We start from the raw sequence: 15,044 nt of genomic DNA on the forward strand, positions 1-15,044 counted from the left end.
TCACATGCTTGGGACCTTCTGGCTATTTCTCATGTCTCAGTTTTGTTCCCATGTCAGGGAATTAATTCCCCCAGAAATACTCAGCCTGGAATGGTCTTCCCCAGTGGCCTTTCCTAGTCGCCATATTCAACATAGCTCTCCACTTTCTCATTATCTATCTCTCTGTTGTACTTTATTTTCTGCATGGCTCTTATCATTACCCAACATTATGCTACTGTATTAGTCTGCTCAGGCTGCCAGAACAAAGCACCACAGATTAGTTGGCTTAAACAACAGAAATTTATTTTCTTGCAATTCTGGAGGCTACAAGTCCAAGATCAAGATGCCATCAGGGTTGGTTTCCTGTGAGGCCTCTTTTCCTGGCCTGTAGAAGGCTGCCTTCTCATTTTGTCATCACAGGACCTCTTCTCTTTGCGTTCATGGAGAGAGAGAGAGAGAGAGAGGGTGCTGTCTGGTTCTCTTCCTCTTCTTACAAGGATACCAATCCCATCCAATTAGGGGTCCACCCTTAGGACCTCATTTAACCTTAATTACCTCCTCAAGGACCTTATCTCCAAATACAGTCACATTGGGGGTTAGAGCTTCAAATACAAACTTGGAAGGGTGGACAAAATTTAGTCCATAACAATAACACATAGTTGTTTATGCTGTCTCCCCACTAGAATAAAGCTTTAATAGGGCAAAGACTTTGTCTGTTTTGTTCAGCACCATATCAGTCCTTGGCCCAATCGGCCTTTCAGTGCACAATTGTTGAATAAATGAATCGAATAATAAGTGATTGAACGGATGAAGCCTGGAAGTGATGTCAACCCAAATCTCTGTCTAGCTGGTTTACAATTTCCCCATGTTTATTTTTTGTATCGCTCTTTGTATTCCCAGGACCATTATCGGCAGGATTCTAATGAAAGGGAACATGGGTCTTGCTTTAGGAGGACCAAAGTCCTTGTGTCTGACTGTTTGCGCAGTTAGGGGACCAGCTCTGAGGGCATCTCTTCCCAAGGGACCACCCTGGCTGCTCAGGAGCTGCTAGACAAGCTGAATTCATTCTCATTGGAATTTCTTGGCTGATTATGCAGCCCAAGGACACTGGAGATGAAAGTAGACTCTTCAGCCACCACACAGGAGTTGGAGGAGGAAAGGGGTAACTGGTTCGTGGAGGGGGAGCAAGGAGGGTACCAATACTTTAAAGCATATGACAATTTGAATAAAGGTGCAGATTTAGTGAAATTTAGCTTTCCATAAGAGATAGTTAGTGGGCAATCTCTTTAGGTCCAATGCCTTTGAGATTAATTTACCAAAGTAAAAATATCACTTCATTGCTTATGGGCAAATTAGTGAATTTTCTCTCCTCTACCCGGTAAACAGATAATTCTGCTTTTTTATAAATACGCTTAGCTGGTGCCAAGATAAGTTCAGTTTATTTCTCTGAGTTCCAATTATATGCAGGTTGCCCTTTTGACACTTTCCTGAACCTTCAGCTGCCTGTAGCATGCTGATGAGTGGGAGAGCTTTCAATTGACTCCTAATGTGGCAATCTTGATTTTCATGCAAAGCCTGAAGTTTTGTAAAATGTAGCTTGTTCAGATGCCAGATAGGCCTTAAAAAGCAGAGCAATTCAGAGTGCTTTTTGCCTGTCTTCTGGGGCCAGGGCACTAGGCTAAGTTTCACGACCTGCAAATGCTTTGGATTCAACACATTTCATATCTGACTTTAGTGAAGGCTTATGAAAGCTTCTTCTTCATTTGTTTGGCTTTAACAACAAAGTATGTCAAAGAAATTGGGAGAACTGATGTTATTAATATTACTCTGAGGAAGGATGTGACTGGGGATGGTGTTTTTCACAGAGAACCATGGTAGACACGTTCTTTGAGTAGTTCAGAGTCCTCAGAACTGGAATGTTTTCAGTTCATGGAGCTGGAGACTGAAAATTCAATTCTTCTTTTGACCTTAGAGATCAGGGACTTTACTTCAATCACTGCCCACAAGTCGGGGAAATAGAACAGGAGGAGACACGGACACTGTATTCCTGTCAGGGAGGACAAGCAACCTGTGGAACCATGACAAAGCAGTGTCAGACAGTAATGAATTACTTAAATGATGTGCTGTGGAATCTGAGTGACAAGGAATACAGATGGAATGAATTGATAATTCTACTCCTTTTGCTTTCCCAACCATTGTAAAACTAAGGAAAATATTTTGCTTCTCAAAGCAACAAACACTGAAACATAAGGACTGGTAGGAAACCCATGGGAATTGGAGTTGGGGAAGATTTTATAAGGTGTGGGTAAGAGATGGTGAGGGTTCAATTCATTTATTCAGCAAGTATTTGCTTAACGTCAATTTCATGCAAGGTGTGAGGAGAAACAAAAATAAGGTATATTCTTTACCCCAATAAATAAAAAATGAAGGAATTATTTTTACCATTTTTTAAAAATGTTTATTCTTTACTTTTTTTTTAAGATTTTAATTTTTCCTTTTTCTCCCCAAAGCCCCCCAGTACAGTTGTATATTTTTAGTTGTGGGTCCTTCTAGTTGTGGCATGTGGGATGCCGCCTCAGCATGGCTTGATGAGTAGTGCCATGTCTGCGCCCAGGATCTGAACTGGCAAAACCCTGGGCTGCCATAGTGGAGTGCATGAACTTAACCACTTGGTCACGGGGCTGGCCCCTATTTTTGCCATTTAAATCATAAATACAATCTGGATCTTGATCAATTGCCACTGCATTTGCATTGTTTACCATCACAGAAGGATTATCGAAGAAGGGAGGGGGGTCTGGCCCTGTGGTCAAGTGGTTAAGTTCGTGTGCTTGCTTGGGTGGCCGGGGGTTGGTGGGTTCAGATCCTGGGTGTGGACATATGCACTGGATCAAGCCATGCTGTGGTGGCATCCCACATAGAAGAGTCAGAATGACCTACAACTAGGATACACAACCATGTACTGGGGCTTTGGGAAGAAAAGAAAAAAAGAGGAAGACTGGCAACCGATGTTAGTTCAGGGCAAAGGAGGGAGGGTTTGATGGCATTTAACCAAGCCAGAATTTCTAAGGTGACACTTTAATCTTACTAGCGAATTTTCATTTGCCAGATTTGTGGGTTACATTAGCTTAAGAAGAGTTTGTGGTGTTCCATGGTAAAAACATGGAAAAAAAAGTGTCATACATTAGCAGGACAAAATCGATTATTTCCCTCATTTTACATGGCATTTTGCTGAGCCCTTTGGTGTATTCTTTCAGGTGGGAGAAGCTAAGAGAGAGTGGTTCATGGGCTGGAAGATGTTTCTCAAATAGAAAGCACTATAGCATATTATTTACAAACAGGGACTCTAGAATCTGAATGATTCAAATGCTGGTTCAGACACCTGTAGTTTAGTTCAACTCTTTGAGCCTCGTTTTCCTTATCTGTGAGTTTGAGATAGTAAACCTGTCTCACAGGGTTGTGATCATAGGGTATCTGAAATGTTTAGCATAGAGCTTAGTATTTAATAAATGTTCAATAAGTGGCAGCCTGTCATCTGAAATTCAAGGAATAGTGACTTACTTAAGATGGTTCACTACTGGCTTTTTGGGGGTGAAACACTTTCTTGGAGGTGGTGGATGAAAGCTTTTCCTACAAATGATTTCTTTCAACATGGCTTAAGAATATTAATATAATTAATTAATATATCAATTATAATATTAGAATATTAATATAATACAATTAATTAATATATTAAGTAAGTAGGGGAAAACTAATCCAGGGGAGAAACAACTTCCAATTTCCTCTACCATTAAGATTTTCTAATCTGTGGGATAATATTTGGAGCTCTGAAAGAATTCTTAAATGAGTTAGTTTTTGCTGCTATTAAAGACTACTGTTGACTAAGTTGCAACTATTATTTTATTGAGGACACAGATGTTAGAACCTAACAAATTTCACTATTTTGGCTATATTACTGAGTGGATTGAGAGTAGTGTAGATTCGACCTATTAGGTTTAAACTCTGAGTTGCTGGACTTTCAAGGGAGTTTGATTTTTAGTATTATGTTTACAAAATGAAAATTATACATGTTTCAGGAAAATCTATAGGAGGCTATTGTTTTTCCCTTAAATTCAAGTCAAAGCACAATTGAGTCTATTGATAAGTACTGGAAAGCAATTTAATCGGTTTGAAATACATAACGTGGTACATGATTAGAGTGAGATATTTGGCACTATTTTATAGTCTCACAAATGTCTTCATCAGTTGAGATGGTTACCATTTCCAGAAGTTCTGCTTGATTTACTTGCTTTTGGTGAACACTTTTTGTTTTAAATATAAAAAGTACTAAAATGCTTAATACAAATAAGTGTGGATGTAAAACACTACAAGCCCTATATTCCATTTGTTAATAATTCTGCCTTCCTTCCATTTTGTAAGTTTTGAGACTGTCAGGCCTGCCTTTATTTTCTCTAAGTGTTAAAGAGTGGAATTCAACTCGTCTTCAAACTGTAGTTTCTTCCGCCAGTGAAGAAAACATGCTCATTCTAATCACTGTAAAAAAGCATTAGTATACTGTGTTATGTCTAATGGAGAAGCCTTGTAAGATACCAGGATGGCAGCGATTGGGGCCATAGGGTGGTGAAAGTAACCTGTTAACCTCTAACCTTAGTTCTGATTGGTTATATACCTAATAATGTGTGGTCTTGATGCTAATATTTAAAGTGACAATTCCATTTTCTGAAAGGTGATGGAGGCATTAATTTACTTTATCTACAATGCTGTAACATGGTAAAAATAAAGCATAACAATGGTATCCCCAACGACTCCTCTACACATGTAATGCCCACTCTTCCCTCCCCTCAGGATGTTTTGTTTTATCACACAAAATCTGATTTATGAATGATTGTGTATACCAGTGTCAATCCACCTATTAAATATTAGTGAAGCTTAATTCCTCTTTTGCAGATGAAAAATTAGTAGAATTTCTAACACTTTCTTCCCATAATCCACTGGATCACCTCACCTGCTTGTACAACCTATTTTGAGACTACTGGCATATGAAATAAAGCTTGTTCTTGGGTATGTAGTGGTCCATGGTATCTCTATCACTCCTGCTAAGCTGAAAAAAAGAAATGGATAAATGGATTTTCTTTTAAGCCATATCATCAAGGCAACATATTTTGAAAACTTTTACCTCAGCAGCTCATTATAATGTATAACATCCATATATATAAAAGATAGTTCTATTTCTAATCATCCAACACTAGGAATTTTAAAATCAGATTCTACTATAGCTGATACTTTTTAATTTAAAACTCTGATTGCAGATCCTATTTATTGAAAATTTAAATCTTGATTTTTGTTTTCCTTTTTAGCTTAAGCCCTTTTATGTTAGATCTTTGGTGCTTCTGGTTCAATAATTGGCCTGATTACATACAGGAAGTTTCAGCATTGTCAGAAATCAGGTCAGGCCTTTGTACATCAGACTGACTGAAAAGGATAGTTCACCAGGGACTGTACACAAAGCTTACTATTCAGTTGAACTGGGACAATTTATTGTCGTTTGTTGCCAAAGTCTCTTTAATCAAGGATCTAAGGCTACAAATAGAGCTGGGCTATAGGCTCCATCTAGTGGTGTCTCAAAGAAAAGCAGGTAAAACTAAAAAAAAAAAAAAAAAAAAAGTCTCCCTGTCATAATCTGCTTGTAAAGATGAGCTACAAGTTATTTCCCTCAAACCCTAATCAGGAGGGTTACTATGTGTGCAACTGTTAACAGTGAAGTTCCTAAGTCAGTGATTCTCAATCATTGGAGAATTTATTTAAAATAAAGAGAATCACTCAGGAAGCATATTTAAAATGCAGATACAGGCTCTGCCTGCAAGAATCTGATTGAGTAGGTCTGGGATAGCAGCCCCCTTAATAGACTCCACTTTGAGAAAGACAGGCAGGGGAAGGGCTCAGCTCCAATGTGCCTAACGTACTTCGAGACTTATTGAGCATGAGGCATATTGGAGCTGAGCCCTTTCTCCTGCCTGTTAGGAATTCAGTCTACTTAATAGAAGAACGGCTGGCTGTAGAGGCAGCAAACAATTTAGAGATCAAACGAGACTTCACAGACTACTGATAGGGGACCCGAGAGTTAGAAGGAATACGGAACTACCTGGCCTTTCCCTCCCTTCACGTTGAAACTGTTAGCCAAGACACAAGCTGACTTCTTTTTTCAAAACTTTTATTTTGAAATAATTATGACTTCCATTTTTAAGAATCTGTGGTAAACTACTCCAATACAGAGTCTTAGAATTTTCCTTTCATAAGAAAAAGGATTTGGCCTAAATATTCTCAAAGTGTCTTTTGCCACTACCCTTTCACAATTCTAACTCCCTCCCCCGCCAACCTATAATCTAAATGTGAGGGTAATTTCGTTTGTCTTAATTCATTGATATAATAAATATGATTCTATAATTTATTAAAGAAACATTTTAAAGGCTTTGGTCTCTGATCTATTATGTTAATAGGAGACAGAGGCAGTATTAGGAAATTAACTAACACTTATTGGGAACCTGGTGTCAAGTACTGGAGCTAAACTTTTTATATACAGTAAAATTAATGCACTGATGCAACCACCTTATGAAGTAAGCAGACTCTCCACAAAAGAGGAAGTGAGGCTCCAAAACCTTAACTGATCTGTCCAGGATCACACAACGAGTAAATCTGGACCCAGGTTTGAATTCAAAGTGCATGTTCTTTGTGTATGTGCTGCTTCCTACTAAAATGTACAAATAGCCCTCCAACAGTCAATTGCATTAATCTTTTCTCACACTAAAATATCTTTGGCCAGAGCTACTGAAAAGGAGGAAAAGTAAAGTATTTTACGGCCACTTTTCTGTCCTTATTTAGATATGTCCCGTTCAAAATACAACAAGATAATGTTGTGTGCAACAGGGTAATGGAGAAAATAAAGGAACTGAATAATCTGCCATTGACTACATGACAACACTGCTTGTGGACATTTTATTCACCTTAAAATAAATATTATGCTGTATAACTGTCCAGAACTAAAATCTGTAGTATACAGTAGGCAAGTACCAAGGATAACCAGCATTGTGTGTTTTGTTAGAGTAAACCATTCTAAGTCAAAAGAGAGGAATCACTGACTGTCTACACCAGGTACATACTTTGGGGTAAACACACTCAGATCAAGGAGAAAGAGACAGATAAAGGTTCTGAGAGAGAAGCAATCTATTACAAATTAGAGTTTCTAGAGATTAACAGAGGTGAAGGAAACGTACATGTGAGGCTCTAGTACGTGCCCAGTTTCTAGTTTAATACCTGGTAGAGAGCAGCTGCTAAATAAAAATTTGTTCAAAGGATTTCAGGCACTAGAATTTACATATTTTACATGGTCTCCCATTTAAGCAACTTCCTATCAATTTCTTTCTTTATTATCTTTACTTCATTAACTAGTTATATATACTATAATTTACATAATAAATCTATTATTTATAAACTTTCAGTGGGTACAACGATTATGACATTTCATTAGGCTCTGAACTCTAAATTGCTTGGATGAGATTTATTTTGGAATCACGTTATCCAAGCAAAGAAAACACAATCAGTTCACAAGACTCAACAAAAATGAAAAAAGTGAGACAAATGTCTGCCTTAGAAGTTTATCAATAACCTCTTATATACACATATATATTCACAAAGTGGTTGAGAGTCCTTTTATATGATCCTTTAGATGAGGTCCAATGGCCGAGAACTCTATAATGAGACACATGGTCAGACAGAAATCATCATGACTTTCAATGATCTTTTCTTTCCCCAAACTTTATTACCCTTTAGTTGGGGAGAGAAAGAAGTCCATTTTCATCTGCTGTATCTAAGATTTTACAGATCACTGGAGATTCAACCTAAAGAACAATAACAATAAAACCATTAAAAGTTGCTAAGCTGAATACTTTATTCAATATTATTCTGCTGAATGAGTACATGTATATAAATTTATTAAATGTATGCAAGTCCTTGTTTTGGATAAGCCATCCAATGTTATTTCTATACACTGAGCTTTTTAGGCCCTTGAGAGGCTTCTTAGGAAGATGACAGCACAGGAGGATCCTGAGCTTGCTTCCTCCCACAGGCACAACAAACCTACAACTACCTGTGGAACAATCACCTCAGAGACATCTGGAAACGAGATGAAAAGGGACACAACAAGCGACAACAGAGAGAGGGGAGAAGCAGCAATGATACAGTCCTGCTGAGGGAAAAAACCAGACCCTAGCCATAGTACTTTGTGGTCGGGAGCAATCTCAAAGGTGCAGAGCTTTTCCCAGAGGAGCGGGAGATTTGAGCTCCATATTTGGCACCCAGCCCTTAGATCCAGCACAAAAGAGATGAGACCCCAAAACATCTGGCTTTGAAAACCAATGGGGAATATGCCCAGGAAAACTAGAGAACTTCAGGGAAAGGAAAACCTGCTCCTAAATGGCCCATGCACAGACTTACCTGATCCAGAAACCAGAACAAAAACACCAGACAGAAAAGTGCATAGTCCATTTGTAAAAGAGGCTCACTAAGCTTGGAGCACATTCTGGAGAGGCAGGTGGCTTGCCTCCACCCCTGACCCAGGAACTGAGACATTGGTGGCAGCCATTTTTGTGATCTAGTTCAGCTTTGCTGACATAGATGCTGGCAGGCACCATTTGGAATCCTCTCTCTTGCCTGCTAGCGCAGGGACCAGCCCTGCCCACCAGCACATCTCAGACAGGTACATGCCCCTGGGCCACACAGCCAGCTCATGCTGGGGGCCTGCCCTTCCCACTAGCACACCTGAGGAAATTGTGTACTGCCTGGCTGTACAGCCAGCCTGTGCCTGAGGTCTGCCCTGCCCAAGAGCGAGCTAGCAATAGCCATACTGCTGGGATGCAAACCCAGCTGCACTGGGGGCCAGCCCAGCCTACCAGTGTGCCCACAACAACAGTGGCCTCACCACAACAGAAGAGCACATGCAGTTCATACAGGGGACACCCTGGAGCATTTGGCACAGGTGATGAGAGGGGAGCATGCTGCTGGGGTCCATAAGACATCTCCTACATAAGACCACATTTCCAAGATTGGGAGACATAGGTGATCTACCTAACACATAGAAATAAACAGAGAAGGAGGTAAAATGAGGAGACAAAGGAATATGTTCCAAATAAAAGAACAGGACAAATCCTCAGAAAAAGAACTAAACGAAACAGAGATAAACAATCTACCTGCTAACCTAATGGTCATGAAGATCCTCCCTGAACTCAGGAGAATAGATGAACACAGTGAGAACTTTAACAAAGAATTAGAAAATACAAAAAAGAACCAATCAGAGCTGAAAAATACAATAATTGAAAGGAAAAATTCACTATAGGGAATCAATAGCAGAGTAGATGATATAGAAGAATGGATCAGCGATCTGGATGACAGAGTAGAGGAAAACATCCAAGCCTAACAGAAAAAAGAAAAAAGAACTAAAAATAATGAGGACAGTTTAAGGGATCCTTCAGACAACATCAAGCATACTAACATTTGCATTATAGAGGTCCCAGAAGAAGAAGAGAGAAAAAGGAGCAGAGAACTTACTTGAAGAAATAATAGCTGAAAACTTCCCTAATCTGAGGAAAGAAACAGATATCCAGGTACAGGAAACACAGAGAGTTCCACAAAACATGAACCCAAAGAGGCCTATACCAAGAAACATTATAATTAAGATGTCAATAATAAAAGATAAAGAGAGAATCATACAAATTGAGCTTTTTAAAAAATAATTTCTAGTCATTCACATAAAATACCAGATAGGCAGAGAAAATATTTTTATCTCTAAATAAGAAAGATGAGAGAAAAAGGAATAAAGGACAAGTATAATGGAGGAATATATAGCTAGGTATTATACAACGAAAAAACTAGAGGATTATGGCAAAATAATCAGTTGTAGAATTCAAGAAAAAGGCATAGAAATATGTAGCCCAAAGATGGGCCAGGTGTGGAAGTTATCAGATGTTAAGATAAATAGAATAAATATAATGGAGGAAATAGTGGAAAAGGTAGACAACATGTGTGAACAGATGGGTAATTTTAGCAGAGAAAAGGAAACCATAAAAAAGGAACTAAATGGAAACGTTAGAAATGAAAAATATATCAGAGATAAATTCATTCAATGAGCTGCACAGAACACAGCAGAGGAAAGAATCAATGAACTTGAAGACAATTCAACAGAAATGACTCAAATTGAAATAAAGAAAAAAATGTGAGAATAAAAGAAAGAGTATCTAACATTTGGGGACAACTTCAAACTAATATGTCTAATTCTGGAGTCCCAGAATTAGAGAGAGAAAGAGTGGGGCAGAAGAAATCTTGGAGGAGACGATGGCCAAAATTTTTTCAAAATTGATGAATTAGATCAACCCATGAATCCTAGAAGCTCAGTGAACTCCAACCAGGATAAATACAAAGAAAAACCCTCCTTAAGCATTACATAATCAAAGGTAGAACCAAAAAGTTTCTAGAAGGAAATACAGGATAATATCTTCATGACTGTAGGGCAGGAGAATTTCTCAGACAGAACAAAGGAAAGCTTTAGCTATAAAAGGGAAAAAACTGATAAAATGAATTTCATCAAACTTTTGCTTCTCAAAAGACACTAAGAAAATTAACAGGCAAGTCACAGACTAGGGGAAAAACATGTAATATAAATACAAAGAACTCATATTCAGAATATACTTGAACTCCTAGAATAAATAAGATGAAAATAACAACAATAAAAATAGGTAAAAGACTGACAAAGACTCTTTCCTCAACCAAACCATAGTCAGGCTCCCCTGAGCAGTCTTTTCGACTAGGTTTTCATCTTGGACCCTGTTTTGGGCCTGCTGAGTCCAGGTGTAGCAAGAATCCTGACAAGTCAGTTTAGAGAGAATCCCTCACTCTCAATATCTAATCACCCTCAGTATCTAATCACTCTCCATATCTGATCAAATTCCTCATCTCTCTCTTTTGATATCTAATCATCCTGACCTGCCTTCAGCCAGAATCCCCCACCCTCCATGTCTCCTCTTAGTAATTTTCCATTCATTCACCACCCTTACACCCCCTATTCTACTTGTTGGCTATACATCCCCAGCTGTCTTTGCTGCGTTTGGAGTTGAGCTAGATCTCTCTCCCCTATTGTGATAGTCTTGACACGTATTGCAATAGTCCTGAATAAAGTCTTCCTTATGGTTTTAATAAGTGTCATAATAATCTTTTCTTCAAAAAGACTTGGCTAGAACCAGCCCTGATGGCTTAGTGGTTAAGGTTTGGCACGCTCCACTTTGGCGGCCCGGGGTTGGTTCCTGGGCGCAGAACCACACTACTGATGAGTCACTACCCATGCTGTGGCAGCAGCTCACATAGAAGAACCAGAGGGACTTCTAACTAGTTGGGGCTTTGGGGAGGAAAAAAGGAAAAAGAGGAAGATTGGCAACAGATGTTAGCTCAGGGTGAATCTTTCCCAGCAAAAACCAAAAAACAAAAAACACCAGGCTAGACATTTCACAAAAGAAGATACATGAATAATTACATGAAAAGGTGTTCAAAACCATTTTTTGATATGGGAAATACAAATTAAAACTGCTAAAATAGGGGCTGGCCCAGCGGTGCAGCGGTTAAGTTCACACGTTTCGCTTCAGCACCCTGGAATTTGCCAGTTCGGATCCCGGGTGTGAACATGGCACCGCTTGGCAAGCCATGCTGTGGTGGGCATCCTACAAATAAAGTGGAGGAAGATGGGCACGGATGTTAGCTCAGGGCCAGTCTTCCTCAGTGAAAAGAGGAGGATTGGCAGCAGTTAGTTCAGGGCTAATCTTCCTCAAAAAAAACCTGGTAAAATAAAAAGGACTGATAATACGAAATGTTAGTGAGGATGTGGAGCAACTGGACTCTCACACATCGCTGGGAGGAGTGTAAAATGGTACAACTACTTGTTTTGTAAAAGTTAAACATATAACTATGTTGATCTATGATTCAGCAATTCCACCTCTAGGCACTTAATCAATATGACCACAAAAAGACTCATAAAAAAAAAACGTTCACAGCAGCCTTGCTCATGTAATCAAAAATGAGAAACTACCCAAATGTCCATCTACAGATGAATGAGCAAATGTGGTATACTTATACAAAAGAATACTATTTAGTAAGAAAAAAAGAACGAAGTACTGATACATGCAACAATAAGGGTAAGTCTGAAAAACACGCTGAGTCAAAGAGGCCAGGTATAGAACATTATATACTATATGATTCCATTCATATGGTATTAAAAAAAGGTCAAAACTGATTTAAGGTGTCAGAAATCAGAAAGGGGTATCTTTAGGGGTTGAGGGGTATTGGCAGGAAAGGAGTATAAACAATTTTTCTGCCATGATAGATACCTTGTTTTGGGTAATAGTTACATGGGTACATAAAATTGTCAAAACTCATCCAACTCAACACTTAAAGTCTTTGCATTTATTTTACATAAATTATACCTCAATAAGAAAAGACGTCAGTTTTTACAGAGGTAGTAGGGGGCTATGTTAAAAACTCTGGAGACTTACTGAAGGTCTTTTCTAGACAATGCTAAAAATGAAAACATGGCCCCAAACTGCATTCCTGAGTATTATTTTTTTACTTACCCCAAGGATATACTGACAGGAGTGAGGCTCTAGCATATATACAGTAACAGCATGAGGAGAATCTGATTCTTTACACCTACAACAGAGAGACTTTAAGGCACTGTCCAAACCATACAAAATCACTTTTGTTTTCCTCTTAAACCATAAAAATCCCATGTAAGTGGCCCTGTATAATGTAATATGATTTAATAAATTATCAAAATAATGTAACTTAATAATTATTATACATAACATTATAAATATTAAAATTATAATAATTTTAAATATTTTAGAATAAAATAATTTTATAACAACCCATAAATTATTACAAGTAAATTTAATTATTCATATTTTATATTCACTTACACTTTTTTCATAGGAAGCAGATTAAAGAGAAAGGCATAAGCACAATGGTCTAACTTACTTTAGTTTTACAGTCACCTGTCTTGGTTTGTCAGTTATATCACAAATATCTCCATTCCCATAAAAATGTGACACCATCCTGAATCAGAGAAACACACAAGCTTTATTAAACTAAAACCTCACTAATTCAGAGTAAGTGTAATGGATAGGGTGAGAAGATAGTTTGAGGAATCAGTTTTGCATTAGTTAAAAAAAATCTGGGGGCTGGCCTGGTGGCATAGTGCCTAAGTTTGCACACTCTGTTTCGGTGGCCCGGGGTTCATGGATTTGGATCCTTGGTGTGGACCTACACACCACTCACCAAACTATGCTGTGGCAGTGTCCCACATACAAAAATAGAGGAAGACTGGCAACAGATGTTAGCTCAGGCCCAGTCTTCCTCACCAAGAAAAAAAAAAATCTGACTATAAAATATTCTTTAAAAATACCTATTTTTAGGGAAATGTCACAGAGAAAGTCTTTCAGATTCTATAAAGAGAACATAAAGTTGAGTTACGTAGTAGTGGTTTAATAAATAAGAATGATCTTCAACTTCCATATTATTTATTTGTATACAAATAGTTAAGGTTAAATTGCTGTTAAAAAAGGTGTTCTTTTAAAGTTAACCATTTCCCCAGGCCTGTATACTGTTCACTTTGTGGAACAGTTTTTCCTTCTTCCCATCCCCCATGCAGCTCCACCCATTAAAATACTGTAATGCAGATGTAGAATGGTAAAGCCTAGGCTAAGCTGTAAATTCCAAATGAGCAGGATCCAAAGAAAAGCTCTAGCTTTGCTGGCCTCATGCTCTTGTGCTTCAGTATTTCTTGCGCATGATACCATGAACTATTTTCACATGAAACATATACAAACGTAAGAAAAATCCATCTGTTTAGTATATGCTAATACTTAAATGCCCATCTCTTAATTTTGCTAATTTTCATTTTGGTCAGCCCAAGAAGTCAGCACATTCTGAAAACAAAGTCTCTCAATACCATCTGTGCTAGGAAGGACAAAGTTAACACCTGAGAAGGAAAAATAATGAATCATTTAAAATTCACTAAAAAACTACAAGAAAAGCTAAAGCTTAGTTATTTTTGGGAAACAAGAGATTAATTTACCTCTGCTATAACAAGATACACCTATAAAGCCCACAAAAGATGTGAGGTTGTTTTTCAAAAAGCCAATGTTTAACTATTTTCAACCATTACCTCACAAAGGTTAAGTAACAAAGGGAAATGCTAGAGTATATTTAAATAGAATTAAGTAACTTAAAGAGGTAAAGATCACACATGAATGAGGCAATGCTTTATAACAGTCTCAGACCTAATACCTGGAAGTGAGCCATTGTTACTAACACCGCCACCACTCTCATTACCAGACCACCACCACTATTAAAGGCAGCAGCCAAAGTTTATGGCACGCTATTCCCAGGCTCTATGCTTTGCATGAATTACCTCATTTAAATGTCACAATAATCCTACAAGGCAAATACTACTAGACAAGAAAAATAAGGCTTAAGATTATGTAATATGCCCGAGGTAGTAAGTGAAGAGCTAGCATTTGAATACAGGCTGTGTGACTTCAGACTATGCTCTTAACTATTACACTATGTTGTTTCCCCATGAAAAGAAAACTAACTTAAAAGATGTCCCTGAAAAAAACTGACCAGAGGTTTACTTAAGTGTTTAAATTTTATCTTTTTCAATATTCTGAGTTTTAAATATTCTACTAATCAGATCCAAAGAGGAATAACGTTAATCTTTACCTGACTGTCTGGGTACCATCGTCTTGAAGGTGATAAGCTCTAGCAGTATTCTTCTTAGCCCATTCAATATGCTCTTCTTGGTTCCATGTCCCCACAACCACAGAGGTTTTCCCACTATCCTTGTCCTAATATATGAAAAAATATTTGTGATAAGGCATGCTTGACATCATCAAGTAGATATTTAAGCTACAGTCCTTATCTTCATCTGGAGACTGGATATCTATGTTTAGATGTAATCATGTTAGTCAAACTCG

General features: G+C 38.0%; 1 protein-coding gene across 7 annotated transcripts in view; it reads right to left on the bottom strand.

Annotated features, from left to right (window-relative positions):
• Nucleotides 1–260: 260 nt before the first annotated feature.
• ERLEC1 (endoplasmic reticulum lectin 1) overlaps nt 261–15,044 on the bottom strand; it is a 34,430-nt gene continuing 19,646 nt past the window's right edge. Inside the window, exons 11-16 of one of the 7 annotated variants that reach the window (XR_011426444.1) lie at nt 14,791–14,915; nt 13,045–13,122; nt 12,642–12,717; nt 7,797–7,871; nt 4,982–5,077; nt 261–409 (exon numbers count right to left, since the gene is read on the bottom strand). Coding sequence is in view for 5 of the 7 variants with exons in the window: in XM_070236337.1 (XP_070092438.1) it covers nt 7,800–7,871; nt 12,642–12,717; nt 13,045–13,122; nt 14,791–14,915 (351 nt within the window). In the remaining 2 variants the exon portion in view is untranslated. Of the gene's footprint in view, nt 2,048–4,117; nt 5,078–6,942; nt 7,872–12,641; nt 12,718–13,044; nt 13,123–14,790; nt 14,916–15,044 lie in introns of those variants that run through there. The other 6 variants (XR_011426445.1, XM_070236337.1, XM_070236338.1 and 3 more) reach the window with 6 other exon arrangements.

This window comes from Equus caballus, chromosome 15, assembly GCF_041296265.1.
Source record: "Equus caballus isolate H_3958 breed thoroughbred chromosome 15, TB-T2T, whole genome shotgun sequence".
Lineage (NCBI taxonomy): Eukaryota > Metazoa > Chordata > Mammalia > Perissodactyla > Equidae > Equus > Equus caballus.